At 64.4% G+C, this 13,305-nt stretch overlaps 2 protein-coding genes across 14 annotated transcripts in view; one reads left to right on the forward strand and one right to left on the reverse strand.

Annotated features, from left to right (window-relative positions):
- The first annotated feature begins 3,510 nt into the window (after positions 1-3,510).
- GPX4 (glutathione peroxidase 4) lies at positions 3,511-6,348 on the forward strand. Of its 2 annotated transcripts, none has more exons than XM_005587358.4 (7): positions 3,511-3,597; positions 4,736-4,830; positions 4,918-5,062; positions 5,228-5,379; positions 5,797-5,821; positions 5,967-6,026; positions 6,105-6,348. In XM_005587358.4, exons 1-7 carry the CDS (start codon positions 3,514-3,516, stop codon positions 6,135-6,137), a joined length of 594 nt encoding a protein of 197 aa, XP_005587415.2. In that variant the 5' UTR covers positions 3,511-3,513; the 3' UTR covers positions 6,138-6,348. The 2 variants fall into 2 exon arrangements, with proteins under 2 accessions (XP_005587415.2, XP_015295789.4); XM_015440303.4 differs by lacking the exon at positions 3,511-3,597 and adding an exon at positions 4,201-4,479.
- An 851-nt stretch (positions 6,349-7,199) lies between these two features.
- Positions 7,200-13,305, reverse strand: part of SBNO2 (strawberry notch homolog 2) — a 73,532-nt gene continuing 67,426 nt past the window's right edge. For 8 of the 12 annotated variants that reach the window (XM_065535338.1, XM_045378782.2, XM_045378777.2 and 5 more), the window contains 14 exons: positions 12,793-12,962; positions 12,066-12,197; positions 11,649-11,784; positions 11,436-11,548; positions 11,242-11,313; positions 10,823-10,931; positions 10,354-10,428; positions 10,081-10,224; positions 9,240-9,334; positions 9,068-9,160; positions 8,855-8,986; positions 8,698-8,774; positions 8,344-8,534; positions 7,200-8,269 (listed from right to left, as the gene is read on the reverse strand). In XM_065535338.1, coding sequence (XP_065391410.1) covers positions 7,785-8,269; positions 8,344-8,534; positions 8,698-8,774; positions 8,855-8,986; positions 9,068-9,160; positions 9,240-9,334; positions 10,081-10,224; positions 10,354-10,428; positions 10,823-10,931; positions 11,242-11,313; positions 11,436-11,548; positions 11,649-11,784; positions 12,066-12,197; positions 12,793-12,962 — 2,024 coding nt within the window. In that variant the 3' untranslated portion in view covers positions 7,200-7,784. Of the gene's footprint in view, positions 8,270-8,343; positions 8,535-8,697; positions 8,775-8,854; positions 8,987-9,067; positions 9,161-9,239; positions 9,335-10,080; positions 10,225-10,353; positions 10,429-10,822; positions 10,932-11,241; positions 11,314-11,427; positions 11,549-11,648; positions 11,785-11,952; positions 12,198-12,792; positions 12,963-13,305 lie in introns of those variants that run through there. The other 4 variants (XM_074025162.1, XM_045378785.2, XM_074025163.1 and 1 more) reach the window with 4 other exon arrangements.

Below are 13,305 nucleotides of genomic sequence, written 5' to 3' on the forward strand. Positions count from 1 at the left end.
AGGCTGGTCTCGAACTCCTGACCTCATGATCCGCCCTCCTTGGCCTCCCAAAGTGCTGGGATTACAGGTGTGAGCCACCGTGCCCAGCCCTAATTTTTGTATTTTTAGTAGAGACACAGTTTCCCCATGTTGGCCAGGCTGGCCTCAAACTCCTAATCTCAGGTGATACACCTGCTTCAGACCCCCAAAGTGCTGGGATTACAGATGTGAGCCACCGCACCCAGCCCCCAATTTTTTCTTTTTTAGACAGAGTCTTGCTCTGTTGTCCAGACTGGAGTGCAGTGGCAGGATTTTGGCTCACTGCAAGCTCTGCCTCCTGGGTTCACGCCATTCTCCTGCCTCAGTCGCCTGAGTAGTGGGACTACAGGCGCCGCCACCACGCCCAGCTAATTTTTTGTATTTTTAATAGAGATGGGGTTTCACCGTGTTAGCCAGGATGGTCTCCATCTCCTGACCTCATGATCCACCCACCTCAGCCTTTTAAAGTGCTGGGATTACAGGCATGAGCCCCTGTGCCCAGCCAAAAAGTTTCTTTTTTTTTTTTTTTTTGAGACAGAGTCTCGCTGGGTCGCCTAGGCTGGAGTGCGGTGGCGCGATCTCGGCTCACTGCAAGCTCCGCCTCCTGGGTTCGCGCCATTCTCCTGCCTCAGCCTCCCGAGTAGCTGGGAATACAGGTGCCCGCCACCACGCCTGGCTAATTTTTTGTATTTTTTTTAGTAGAGACGGGGTTTCACCGTGTTAGCCAGGATGGTCTCGATCTCCTGACCTTGTGATCCGCCCGCCTCGGCCTCCCAAAGTGCTGGGATTACAGGCGTGAGCCACCGCGCCCGGCCCAAAAAGTTTTTAAAAAAGAAATCAAGCCACAGGACAGCCCCTGCCCCAGTCCTTCCTGGTGCCAGGGGCTGCTCTAGAAAGATCTATGGCAACACAGCTTCCTGCAGGGACACTGAAGAACTTCCGCCCTCACAGGGAAGCCTTGCTGGGGTCTTGAGAGGTCCCCAAGTCTTCATTTCCCTGTTTGTGAAATGGGGTCACTCTGGGAAAAGTTGAGAAACCCCCAGGGCAAATCTCTCCCAGAACCTGGGAGCCCGTTCTCAGATCCGAGGTCACGACCCCGTGTTTTGCCCACTTCTGCCCTTATCACAACTGGCAGGAAGTCAGGAATGGGATAAGGTGTCTCCGCCGAGCTGTGCGTGCTGAGCTGTTTTTCTGGCAACCCTGAGATAAACACCGGTTTCAGCGCACACGTTTGCAACCAACTTATGGAAAACAACTCTGGCAACATTGCAAACAGCTGAGCCTCTGCAAGGGCAAGAACAGATTCGCCAGTGTGGCCCTGTCACCCGGCACTGCCAGGGCGGGAGGAAATGGGGGGGTTTCCTGAGAAGTGAGACAATGGGGGTTGACTCCAAGAACTCGGCCTCTGGGGGCTGGGCGGGAGCAAAGCCATGTGAACAGGCTTATGCAAGACCTGGATTCTGCCAGCCCAGCTCAGGGATCCTTGCTTCACTGCCTTTGCCACTCAACTCCATCTACAACGCTTCTGTGCTGCATCTAGCAGGCCTGAGTCGGGGGCAGTGGCGGGGACTGGCTCATAGGTCCCACCCCAAATCAACCCAGCCCTGAATCTGTCTCTGAAAAAATTTACTCAATGCAGGGTCAGAAAAGGTTAAGACCTTGAAGGCAACATAAAAGTCTGGGCAGGGTAGGTAGAGTGGCTCACGCCTGCGATGCCAGCACTTTGGGAGGCTGAGGCAGGTGGATCACCTGAGGTCAGGAGTTCAAGACCAGCCTGAGCAACATGGTGAAACCCTGTCTCTACTAAAAATACAAACATTAGCTGGGCTTGGTAGCACGCGCCTGTAATCCCAGCTACTCAGGAGACTGAGGCAGGAGAATCGCTTGAACCCGGAAGGCAGAGGTTGCAGTGAGCTGAGATGGAGACACTGCACTCCAGCCTGGGTAACAGACCAAGACTCCTTCACACACACACACACACATTCCAAACCCCTGTCTGTACAGGGGTCAAAGTCTAATCACGGTGACTCAGTTCCCAAGTATGAGATGAGTGTCTCTGTTGCCAAATGTCCAAGCCACAAAGTGAAAAACAGAGTTGGAAGCCAAGATGTGGGGTGGTATGGGCTCTGGGTGTGCCCATACCTTGTAATGTTAGAAGCGTAAGAAAACCCTCCAGACTTGTGTTTATTTTCTGAGTACACACCGCGCGTCCCTGCGTGGGCAGCTGTCTCTGGGGTGGGCAGATCCAGGAAACTCCAGGTTCTCAGTTAAATGGTAACTGTCTCCATGACTCTCAGGTCCCAGTGCCCACATGTTATGTAAGCGGCTTGGCAACCAGACCCAGCGGTGGGGAGTCACTGACACCCCTGTGCCCACGGCAGGGGTGAGGGCAGGGACACCCCCATGCCCTCTCTGGGCACCCTCATAAGATGGGACTGCGATGAGGAGCAGACCTCAGTTTGGTTTCATTTACATTAAAAAGGCAAATCCCTTGGCCGGATGCGGTGGTTCACACCTGTAATCCCAGCACTTTGGGCGGCCGAGGTGGGCACATCACATGAGGTCAGGAGTTTGAGATCAGCCTGGCCAACATGGTGAAACCCTGTCTCTACTAAAAATACAAAAAAATTAGCTGGGTGTGGTGGCTCGCTCCTGTAATCCCAGTTACTCAGGAGGCTGAGTCAGGAGAATCGCTTGAACCCGGTGGGCGGAGATTGCGGTGAGACGAGGTCGCACCACTGCACTCCAGCCTGGGCAAAAGAGCAAAACTCTGTCTCAAAAAAAAAAAAAAAAAAAAAAAAAAAAAGGCAAATCCCGGCCGGGCCTGTGGTTCACACCTGTGATCCCAGCAGTTTGGGAAGCTGAGGCTGGAGGATCACTTGAGGTCAGGAGTTTGAGACCAGCCTAGGCAACATAGTGAGACCCCCATGTCTTTACAATAATTAGCCAGGAATGGTGATGATGAGCTGGGATGAGCAGAGGCGGGAGGTTCGCTTGAGCCTGGGAGGTCGCGGCTGCAGTGTGCCCTGATCGTGCCACTGCACTTTAGCTTGGGCAACACAGCAAGACCCCGTCTCTTAAAAAAAAAAAGGTAAACGAGTTGGGGAGACTTTTCTGCCAGTTGGAGAAACGCCCTCGACGAGTCTTAAGTAGTATTCTCAAGTTGTCTGGCCTGCCGCCGCGCTGCGGTCAACCATCCGGAGTACCGTGCGCTGCCTCCCAACGCGTCGCCTGCGTAGACGCGGCCGCCTGTGCGCAAGCGAGCATGCGCAGTCGCCGACAACAGTCCGCACGTCCGGTCCCGCCCCCCTTCCCCGCCTTTTTCCCCTTCCGGCCTCCCATTGGCTGGCATCGGCGCGAGCGCTCAACACCGACGCGGCTGACCAGTGAGCGCTCCGGAGGGCGTGGCCGTGGGAGGGGAGGTGCGGAGAGCCGACGCGCGTCCATTGGTCGGCTGGACGAGGGGAGGAGCCGCTGGCTCCCAGCCCCGCCGCGATGAACCTCGGCCGCCTTTGCCGCCTGCTGAAGCCGGCGCTGCTCTGTGGGGCTCTGGCCGCGCCCGGCCTCGCCGGTACCATGGTGAGCGGGCGCCGAGGCTGTTGCCTGCCCGGTTACCGTTGGGGCGGGCGCGCGATCCCCGTCTCCGCTTGCCGGCGCGGGGAACCCTCGGGCTCCCGTGACCTTGGTGGGGGGCGTCTGGGTGGCTCCCCCTCCCCACCCCCGGCCGGGCGCGGACGCGGGTGACCGCACTGCGACGCGCTCCGTGGCCCTCCAGGCCGTTGCGGGCACGCGGGCTGGGTTCGGGGAAGGGGAAGGGGCTGTTCAATGCGCGCGGGTCGGAGTCCGGGAAGGGGCTGTCCAGGCCGTTGCGAGCGCGCGGGCTGGGGTCGGGGAAGTGGAAGGGGCTGTTCCACGCGCGCGGGTCGGGGTCGGGGAAGCGGCCGTCCAAGCCGTTGCGGGCGCGCGCGCCGGGGTCGGGGTCCCGGCTTGCAGGGGGCGGGGTCCGGGACGGCTGGGGCGGAGCTGGGCCGTTGGGGGCCACGGGTGGGTGTCTCCGGGCCGAGCGGGGCTGCTGCGCCCGAGCGGTTGTGGGTGCAGAGGGCTGGAAACCCCGGATCACGCGCCCCCGGGCGCCGCCCCGCCCCCGCGGCTTGGCCTAGCTTGGTGGCGTCACAGTCGCACAGTCCTGACTTCGGCCTCCGGGCCTTTGTCCCCGGCAGCGGCGCTCGGGGTGGGGGAGCCAGGCGGGGCGGGAGACGGGCGGGTATGGGCCGCGCGGGCGCAGGCTCCCCCAGGCGCCGCAGGCAGCGGTGCCAGAGCCGGGGCAGACGGCGGCCGCGAGCCCCTAGACGGCGGAAGGCCCCAGCGTGCAGGCGCAGGAGGGCGCGGCGCCGGCGGAAGGAGCCCTGTCCCCGCAGCTTGGGACCGGAGATCCACGAATGTCCCGAGTCCCAGGACCCGGTGCGCGCGGGGCCCTCACACCTGCTGCTGTGGCACTTTTTGGGGTTGGAACCTTCTCTCGGTCTCCGGGTTTCCGGTAAAACGGGACCAGAGGCACAAGGAGGCGTGTGCGTTTGAGGAGGAGGAGCGTTCAGGTTTTCAGGGCCCCAGGGCTCCGGTGTCCCCGCCACCGACCCGCTCCGCATCCCTTCCTGCCCCAGGGCCCCAGGCTCGGCCTCCCGTCCATGCTCCCTGCTCAGCCCCCTTTGCCTTGCAGTGCGCGTCCCGGGACGACTGGCGCTGTGCGCGCTCCATGCACGAGTTTTCCGCGAAAGACATCGACGGGCACATGGTTAACCTGGACAAGTACCGGTGGGCGCTCGCCTGCGGTGGGGCGCATGGCCGGGGCCTGGGAGGGGGCCCTGCTCTTCTGCGCTTGACCCCCGCCGACTCTTGCAGGGGGTTCGTGTGCATCGTCACCAACGTGGCCTCCCAGTGAGGCAAGACCGAAGTGAACTACACTCAGCTCGTCGACCTGCACGCCCGATACGCTGAGTGCGGTTTGCGGATCCTGGCCTTCCCATGTAACCAGTTCGGGAAGCAGGTGGGCGGCTGCTGCATTCCCGGGGCCCGCAGAGGCCGGTGGGTGGGGGTGGGCTGTGGCCTTGCAGAGGCCGATGGGTGGGGGTCAGGGTGGGCTCCGGCCTGGAGAGGGCCTCGGAGTGTGGGGGGGCCCCCGACGCACTCAAGCACACCTTGGCCGCCACAGGAACCAGGGAGTAACGAAGAGATCAAAGAGTTCGCCGCGGGCTACAATGTCAAATTCGATATGTTCAGCAAGATATGCGTGAACGGGGACGATGCCCACCCGCTGTGGAAGTGGATGAAGATCCAGCCCAAGGGCAAGGGCATCCTGGGAAAGTGCGTGACCTCTAGGGACATTACAGCTGCGGGGTTGGGGGGGCTGTGTGGGGGCCTGCTGGGATGTGCACACCTCCCTGGGGGCAGAATGGCTCAGGGGGCGGTTGAGGTGGGGGTGCTGGGACTCTCACACTGTGTGGCCTCCTTGGGGCAGGATGGCTCCGGGGTCCATGAAGGGCTGTGGAAGCAGCCAGGGATGCTCACACCTTTGTGGCCTCCTGGGGACAGGATGGCTCAGGGGGCTGTGGGGGGCTGCTGGGACTCTCACACTGTGTGGCCTCCTGGGGTAAGATGGCTGGGGAGGCGTGGGGGGGCCGCTGGGGACACTCATGTCCATGTGGCCTCCTGGAGGCAGGATGGCTAGTGGGCCCGTGGGGGGCTGCTGGGGACGCTTACACCCATGTGCTTCTTTTCCAGTGCCATCAAGTGGAACTTCACCAAGGTAAGGGGGCTGTGGGGGGTAGGGGACCAGCTCCCCCCGGCCACAGCCCTGGCCCACATGGGCAGCGGGCAGGAAGGGCAGCCTCAGCCCCTTGCAGGGGGCCACACCCATGGTGCCCCACAGTTCAGACACTGTCTCTCCACAGTTCCTCATTGACAAGAACGGCTGCGTGGTGAAGCGGTACGGACCCATGGAGGAACCCCTGGTAGGTCCTCTCTAGGGAGCCTGCTTGGGGCAGCGGCTCGGGAGCTAGCTGCCCTGACCCAGCTTTTCTCCCCGACAGGTGATAGAGAAGGACCTGCCCCACTATTTCTAGCTCCACAAGTGTGTGGCCCCGCCCGAGCCCCCTGCCCACGCCCTCGGAGCCTTCCACTGGCACCCATGACGGCCTGCTTGCAAACCAGCTCCTGGTGAGGCAGACCCGAAAATCCAGCGTGCACCCCGCCGGAGGAAGGTCCCGTGGCCCGCTGGGCTTGGCTCGGCGCCCCCACCCCTGGCTGCCTTATGGGAATAAACAGACAAATTGGTCTGCTGGATCTTTCTGCCTAGGGGCTTGGGGGGGCCCTTTTGCCAGGCACCCCTCCATGTCAGGGCCAGCTGCTGTCAGCTGCCAGGGAATGCCATGAAGGTGGAGTGTTGCCTCCTCTTCCTCCAGGCTTGGGGGCTGTGCTGGCTGGGGTGCTGGGGTGCAGTGAGATCTGGGCCGTTGGACACCAAGCCCTGGGCCTTAATCCATGCAGCCCTGCCTGGTATGCACAGGTAGGGCCCAGTAGGGCTGAGTCTCGGAGAAGATAATTTCAAGTGGCTGTTCTTCCCGGCCCCGGGTCTTAACCCGTTAGGAGGTGGCTCCTGGGGCCTCCTCTGGCCAGAAAGCAGAAGTATAGAGGCCCGAGGAACAGCGTGACCCTGGTGGTGGGGATGGGTTGGGCACCCACACCTGCCCTTGGGGCCTCATCTGGCTGGGGGGTATGGGGGTAGCTGGGTGGTTACTGTTCACAGAGTCCCTCCATGAGGGCTGGGGGTGGACAGGCCAGGAGGGGCTGGCACAGCAGCACCAGCCACCATTCAGGGGCCCGTGCGGGGGGGCAGTTTGGACACGGCTTGGCTGCCTACCTGCATAGCTGGAGGGACTGCAGCCTGCTAGGGTGGCTGATCCCAGCTGTCCCCACTGGGGGTCTGGAATGGACAGTCCATGGCACCTGCCCCAGACACGGGGTTGAGGGGATCTGTCTCTCCCAGCCCTTGTCCCTCCTCATCCACAGGGGGCCAGCACAGGGCGATGGACAGAATGAGACCTGGTAACCTAAGAGCCTCCGGGGATGCCCACGCACCCCTGTTCTTCCCTCCCTGTCCTGCAGGCTGAGCAGCAGACTCCATGGGAAGTAGGCAAAAGGCACATATATTTAAAAAAGTCCTTTACATATGTACATCAGAACTTGCTATAAATACATAGAAACCGCAGGCGCCACCCTGCCAGCTCCGCGGCCTGGGGCCTGGGAGAGGTGAGCAGGCAATAACTTAGGGGTCAGAGAAGGGCTAGGGGAGGGGGAATTGCATATATTAGCGGGGGTCTGCCCCACAGAGCCCCCGAGACGCGGGGCCCTGAGCACCTGGGGTTTCCTGAGTTTCTAGCTCTTGGGACCGCCCAGTTCCACGGATTTTAAGGGTTTGGGCCCACTGAGCCCTTGCGGGTGCCCAGTCCCAGAGCAGCCACCCGGAGCCCCTTCCTACTTGGGAGGAGAGAGGCACAGAGAGCGCCCTGCCTCGCCCCGGCCCCCAGCTGTCCTGAGTGGGCCCCGCCAGGGCTGATAGGTGAGGGCCCGGGTCGGGCGCGGAAGGCACTGCGGCCGGGGCCTGGGGCTCCTCTGAGCAGTGGTCAGGGAACCTTGGCCCTGGTCCCCACTGCTGCTCCTAGGGGAGAAACGCTCCCTGTGACTTGGGGCATGTTTCGCTTAAAGGTGTGTCAGAGAGGAGCCTGGGTACCCGGGAAGGGTGGGCTGAACTGGATCACGCTCTGCCGCTCGGGACCGCCGCCCGCCGCGCCCCCCGCCCCCGCGCCCTCCCCCAGCGCGCCCTCGGAGGGCGGCCCCGCATGCAGCGAGCGCAGCATGTCCTCCAGCACCTCCTTGAAGTTGATGTCACAGCCCTGGTGCGCGAGGGCTGCAGGGTCGGCCTGTGCGTCCGGGGCGCCCAGCGGCACCAGGCCGGGGCCGGTGTCCAGGGGCAGCGGCGCCGGGAAGGAGAAGTGCGGGGGCGGCGGGAATGCCTCGGCCGGGGGGCTGTAGGTGAGGTCCAGCACCTCTCCGGGGCCGCAGGGCAGCGCCAGCGGCCGCGGGGCGGGCGGGACGGGGCAGCCCAGGGCGCGCGCCTGCCTGCGCTTCACGTCCGCATCCATCAGCCGCAGCTCCTGTAGCACGCGGCGCACGCAGCCCTCGGGGATCTTGATGCCTGCGGGCGGAGCGGCGGTGTCAGGGCCGGGGCCGGGGGCTCGGGCCTTCCTGGGGCGCCGGCCGCCCACTCACCCACTTGCTTCTTCCTGTCCTTGGTCTTCAGCCGCACGATCTGCAGGTAGCTGCTGCTGCTGACGTCAGCCATGACGGCGGCGATGCGGCCCCACACGCGCAGCAGCGCGCCGCACAGCATGTAGTGGTGCCGCAGCCGCAGCCCCTGCAGGCAGTCCTTACCCTCCTGCGCCAGCCGGCAGTGCCGGTTCCTGCGGACGGGATGGGTAGCTCGGCTCAGGCGGGTCCCAGGGGCCCGCAGGCTCCCCAGGTGCCCTGAGGTTTCCGGCCTCCTCTCAGAGTCTCGGGAGCTCCCGATCCCTGCCTGGGTCACCGCCATCTGCGGGTTTTCCCCGGTCCCCGGCCCGCCCTCACCAGGCGCTGTGGCTGCAGTGCGTCAGCGACAAGGTGTAGCCACTCTCCCAGGGCTCCTTGGCCTCCTCCGCGGTGACCTGGGGACACAAGACCGCATGAGCCTCGGCGGGGCCAGGGCCGGCAGCCCGAGGGAAAGCTGCACCCCGCGGCCGCCTACCCGGTGGAACTTGCGGCGGAGGCTGTCCAGGGCCTCCAGCTGACACTGCCGGCCGATATTGGGCTTGTACACCGTGAAGAGCTGGCCGCGGTTCTGCTCCGCCAGCAGGCAGCTGGGCTTGTTACCGCGGACCTGCGGAGGAGGGTGTTGAGGCCGCGCTCAGGTCCCACCCCGTGGGCCCTCCTCTGGGGGGGTGACCCCGCCCGACCCCACCTTGTAGGAGAGGTAGAAGCCGTCATAGGGGCCCGTCAGCTCCAGTGACTTGGCAACGGCGTCCTCCCACTTCAGGCCGCGGTCCACGCTGATCTGCCACGACAAGGGGGGGTGTGAGTGTGGTGGGGGCAGGGTGGGCAGTGTGTGAGGGGCTGGGGGGCTTCCTGCTGACCTTGTAGAAGACCACCTGCCCGTCCTGCGGGTGCCCAGGAGCCAGGAACACCTGCTGGCTCTCCTCGTAGATCTCCTCGATGCCGGGAGCAAGGTCTAGGAGGGGTGGGTGGAGGGTGAGTGGTGTCCGGGCCTGGGACTGCGGGCTGGGGCCAGGGTCAGTCCAGTAGCCCGGGTGCACCCTAGAGACGAGAGACGACCCCCGGAGAGCACAGGGGAGGGTGTCCTGGAGCCTGGCCTGACCTGGCCCAGCGTAGGGATGGTACACATGGGCCCCAGCCTGGCAACCGCTCAGGTCAAGGTAACCCCAAGCAGGCTGTGGGGGGACTGTGGGAGCCTAGGGGCTGCTCAGGTGCTGGGTGACCCTGAGCAGGCTGTGGGGGCTCGTGGGAGCCTGGTGGGCTGTGGCACTGCTCATGAGTGAAGTATCTGTGGTCCTGCCCCAACCTTCGTCTGGACACAGGGAAGTGGTCCTGACGGACAGGCCTGGCCCTATGAGGCTGAAAGCACAGGCTCGCTGGCCTTTGGTTCACAATGATGTAGCAGGCGCCCCGTGGAGCCTGGGGATGAGCACGGTGGGCAGTGTGCACCAGCCTGAGCACCGTCCACAGAGCTGCACGGGGATCCCACAAGCCCCGTGCCCATGCCTGCCCAGGCCCACCCAGCACCCTCGCTCACCCAGAATGCACAGTGCTCCTATCAGCCCCTTACCCACCTAGGCCCTCCCCATGCTCACCCACAATGCCCAGTGTTCCCACGAGGTCCGTGCCTACCCGGGATGCCCACTGTTCCCACGAGCCCCTCGCCCACACCCACCCAAGTCCCCCGGTGCCCATGCTCACCCAGGATGCCCATGTCATATTTGCCCTCCCGCTTGTCCATCTCGATGAGGTGGTCGAAGGTGTCTGAGAAGTACTGGAACAGCGCGTTCTGCTTGTACACCTCCAGCCCCAAGATGCGATTCAGGAACTTGGTGATGGAACAGTCTGACAGTGGAGGGAGCCAAGCCTCAGGCTGCGCTGGGAGTCCCCGCTCCCCTCGTTGCTCCCCACGTGGGGCCAAGGTTGCATGAGACGAGATGGGAGCGTCTCTGGGCCTAGGTGTGGGGCACTCACCCTTCTCCACGTCCAGGCAGCCATTTCGGGACTCCCGGCCGCCAATGCCCACGGACAGCAGGCCCTGCTTCATGTCTGCGGGGAGAGCGGCCTCACACGCTGGTCTTCCCAACCCTGCCCCTCCCGCAAGGGTCCTCGCTCCTTTTCCAGAGACCAGCTGCTCGCTGGGGGGCCTGGGGAGCAGCTGAGGCCTAGGGCTAGGCCAGGGCTAGGAGTGGAGCCTGTTGCCTGACTGACAGGAGTGAGAACAGCACGTTCTTGGGGAATAAATTCAAATCCCCGGCCCCTCAGCTGCCCCGGAAACCCACCGGGTGGCTGCTGGGGGCCGCCTTGGCTCCCTTTGCCCTCACAGCCCCCTCTGTGCGTGTGGGGAGAGATCTCTCAACACACAACCGGCCTATAAAGTCTGCTGTCCCAGCTGCTCTGGAGCCCCTGCCCCCCCAGGAAGACCCCCACAGGCCCAGCTTACCCCGGAAGAAGGCGGAGACCCCTCCAGGATATCCCTGGGGCACAGGCACTTTGTTCTCAGTCTGGCTCAGGATGGTGGTAAGGACACAGTGCAGGGCCCGGGTGCCATACTAGGGGGAGAGGGTGAGTGGGGAAGGAGGCCCCGGGAGGAAGCCGGCCTCCCCTGGACCCCTGCCTCTCTAGAACCCCACCCTTCCTTAGGCCCCTGGCCCCTACCCTCCCCTAGACTTCTAGACCCCTAGACCCCACCTCCCTCAGCTCTCAGCCACCTCCTCCCCCAGAGTCCTAGACTATGCCCTCCCCCAGACCCCTGGGCCCCGCCTCCCCCAGCCCCCATCTACTCCCTCCCCCAGGCTCTTAGATCCGGCCCTCCCTAGACCCCTGACCCTGCCTCCCCCAGCCCCGTCTTCCCTGCAGTACCTTGTTCTCAAAGTTGTACTTGCTGAGGTCACGGGACTCCGTGGCGCGGCGGTCTCCATGGGTCAGGGCCCCCTGCAAGGGGTGGGGAAGGTCATCGGTTGGTCACCTGGGGTCTGGCCTCTGGCCCCCCACAAAGCTTTGCAGAGCCTTCCTGGGCCTGTCCCTGGTTCTCAACCCAGCCCCCACCTGCTCACCAGACTCTCCAGGCGCTTGGCCACAATGGAGGCGAACCGGCGCTCCCCGGCCAGCTCCGAGATGAGGAAGACGTACTCTGGCGCAGAGACCTGGTTGGACCGGTGGGTGCGGCCTGGGGACAAAGCGGCTCTCAGGGTCCGGCCAGGTGGGGGCGGGGCCGAGACCACGTTGGGGGCGGGGCCAGGTAGCGCTGGGGGCGGGGCCGGACTCACCGAACTGCTGGATGGCGCGGTCGGCGCTCCAGGGCAGCTCCAAGGTCATGTGCACACGGCGCCGCTGGTTCTGGACGCGGCGGTCAGCTTGGAGGGAGACACCCGAGCTGGAGGCCTCCGAGATGATGGCCACGAGCTGGGGGGACGGAAGGGACCGGGACGCGGTTGGTGCAAGGCCCGCCCCAACGCTGCCGCCGCCTCCTCACCCTCTCGGCCCCCGCTCCAGGTCACCAGGACGTCCAGGGGCAGCGAGAGGCCTGCGCGGCGCGGACACCACCCGTCACACGGCCACTCGCGCCCGCACCTGGCACACACACACTCGCAGAAGTGCGCGGGTCCGCAGTCCCCAGGGACCCTTGGGCCCCTCTGTGCCTCCTGGGTCCCGCGGGCCGCGCCCAGTGCACTGCGGCCCCACACCTTCTCGCCGCTCATGAATCGCTGCTTCTCCCTGAGGTTCACGTGGTCGATGGACAGACCCTGCTCTGCCCGCGACTCGAAGGCCACCGTCCCGTCGGGCCTGGACACCACGCGGCCTTTCCTGCCGGTCATCTGCGGCCGGGACAGGGACAAAACCGGCCGTCAGTGTTGTGGCCTCGCAGGAGTCTGGCCACCCGTGTCTCAGCTTCCCTATGTCCCACAGTGGTCGTGGGCTCCCAGCTGTGGATGCGGCGGGGAGGGGGCCCTGGGAGAGGGAGAGGGGGACTGCTGGACCCAGGCGATGTGTGCCCGTCCAAGGCCTGGTATTATCAGCCAGCCAGCGCCACGGAGTGAAAAAGTGAAGCTGGGCAGGGAGGAGGCCGCAGAGCCAGGCCCAGGGGCTTGAGTCCTGGCCCCGGGCACCCCAGGGGTGCGTTCAGGCAGTGGTCTAAGCAGAGGCCAGCGCAGGCCAGGCTGGGGGATCTGGGGCTTAGAGAGATGGGGGAGGAAACCCTCCACAGGAGGTCGTGGCCTCCCTGGCCAAGTTGGACAGGACGCTACTGCCCCCACCTCCCGCCCCCCAGGCTCCCAGAAGGCCCCCTCCTCGCAGGGCTGCGGTGACGCAGAGTGACCAGCAGGGGCCACCAGAGCCGCGCAGAGCCCGGGTGAAGCCCCGCCCACTGCCCACGCCCCACCCACCACCTACTCCAGCTGCTGTCCCACCCACCTCCGCCACCCGCTGGGGGCCGCCAAGCTGGTCGATGAGCTCGTCCAGGGTGTTGACTGGCAGCTCCCGGCCCAGCCGCCGCACTTTATCCAGCAGATCCTGCTTCAGTCGCTCCACCCGCTCCAGGACCCCGGGGCCATGCGGGTCTCTCTGAGGGAGGCACAGGGGTCCTAGGGAGGATGTGCAGGGTCAGGACATGTCAGCTGCCTTCTAGGGCCCACCTAACTCAAGGCTGGCCCCTGCAGAGCAAGGACAAGGGGCCTGGGGCAGCCCTGAGGGATGGCAGGGTGGCAGGGAAGCCCAGCACGGTGGCCCAGGACTGCTTTTCTGCGCTTGTCTCCCTGAGACCAGCTGAGGCAAAACTAAGCCTCCTTATTGGGGACCAAACGCTGCGACCTCACTGCCTCCACAGGAGTGGAGACTGCCCAGCCCCGAGCCCCAGCTTTGCCTCTGACCAGCGGTGTAACCCCTGACCTCCCCTCTCTGGGCCTCAGTTTCCCCCAACTGTAAAGT

Source organism: Macaca fascicularis, chromosome 19 (genome assembly GCF_037993035.2).
Source record: "Macaca fascicularis isolate 582-1 chromosome 19, T2T-MFA8v1.1".
Taxonomy (NCBI): domain Eukaryota; kingdom Metazoa; phylum Chordata; class Mammalia; order Primates; family Cercopithecidae; genus Macaca; species Macaca fascicularis.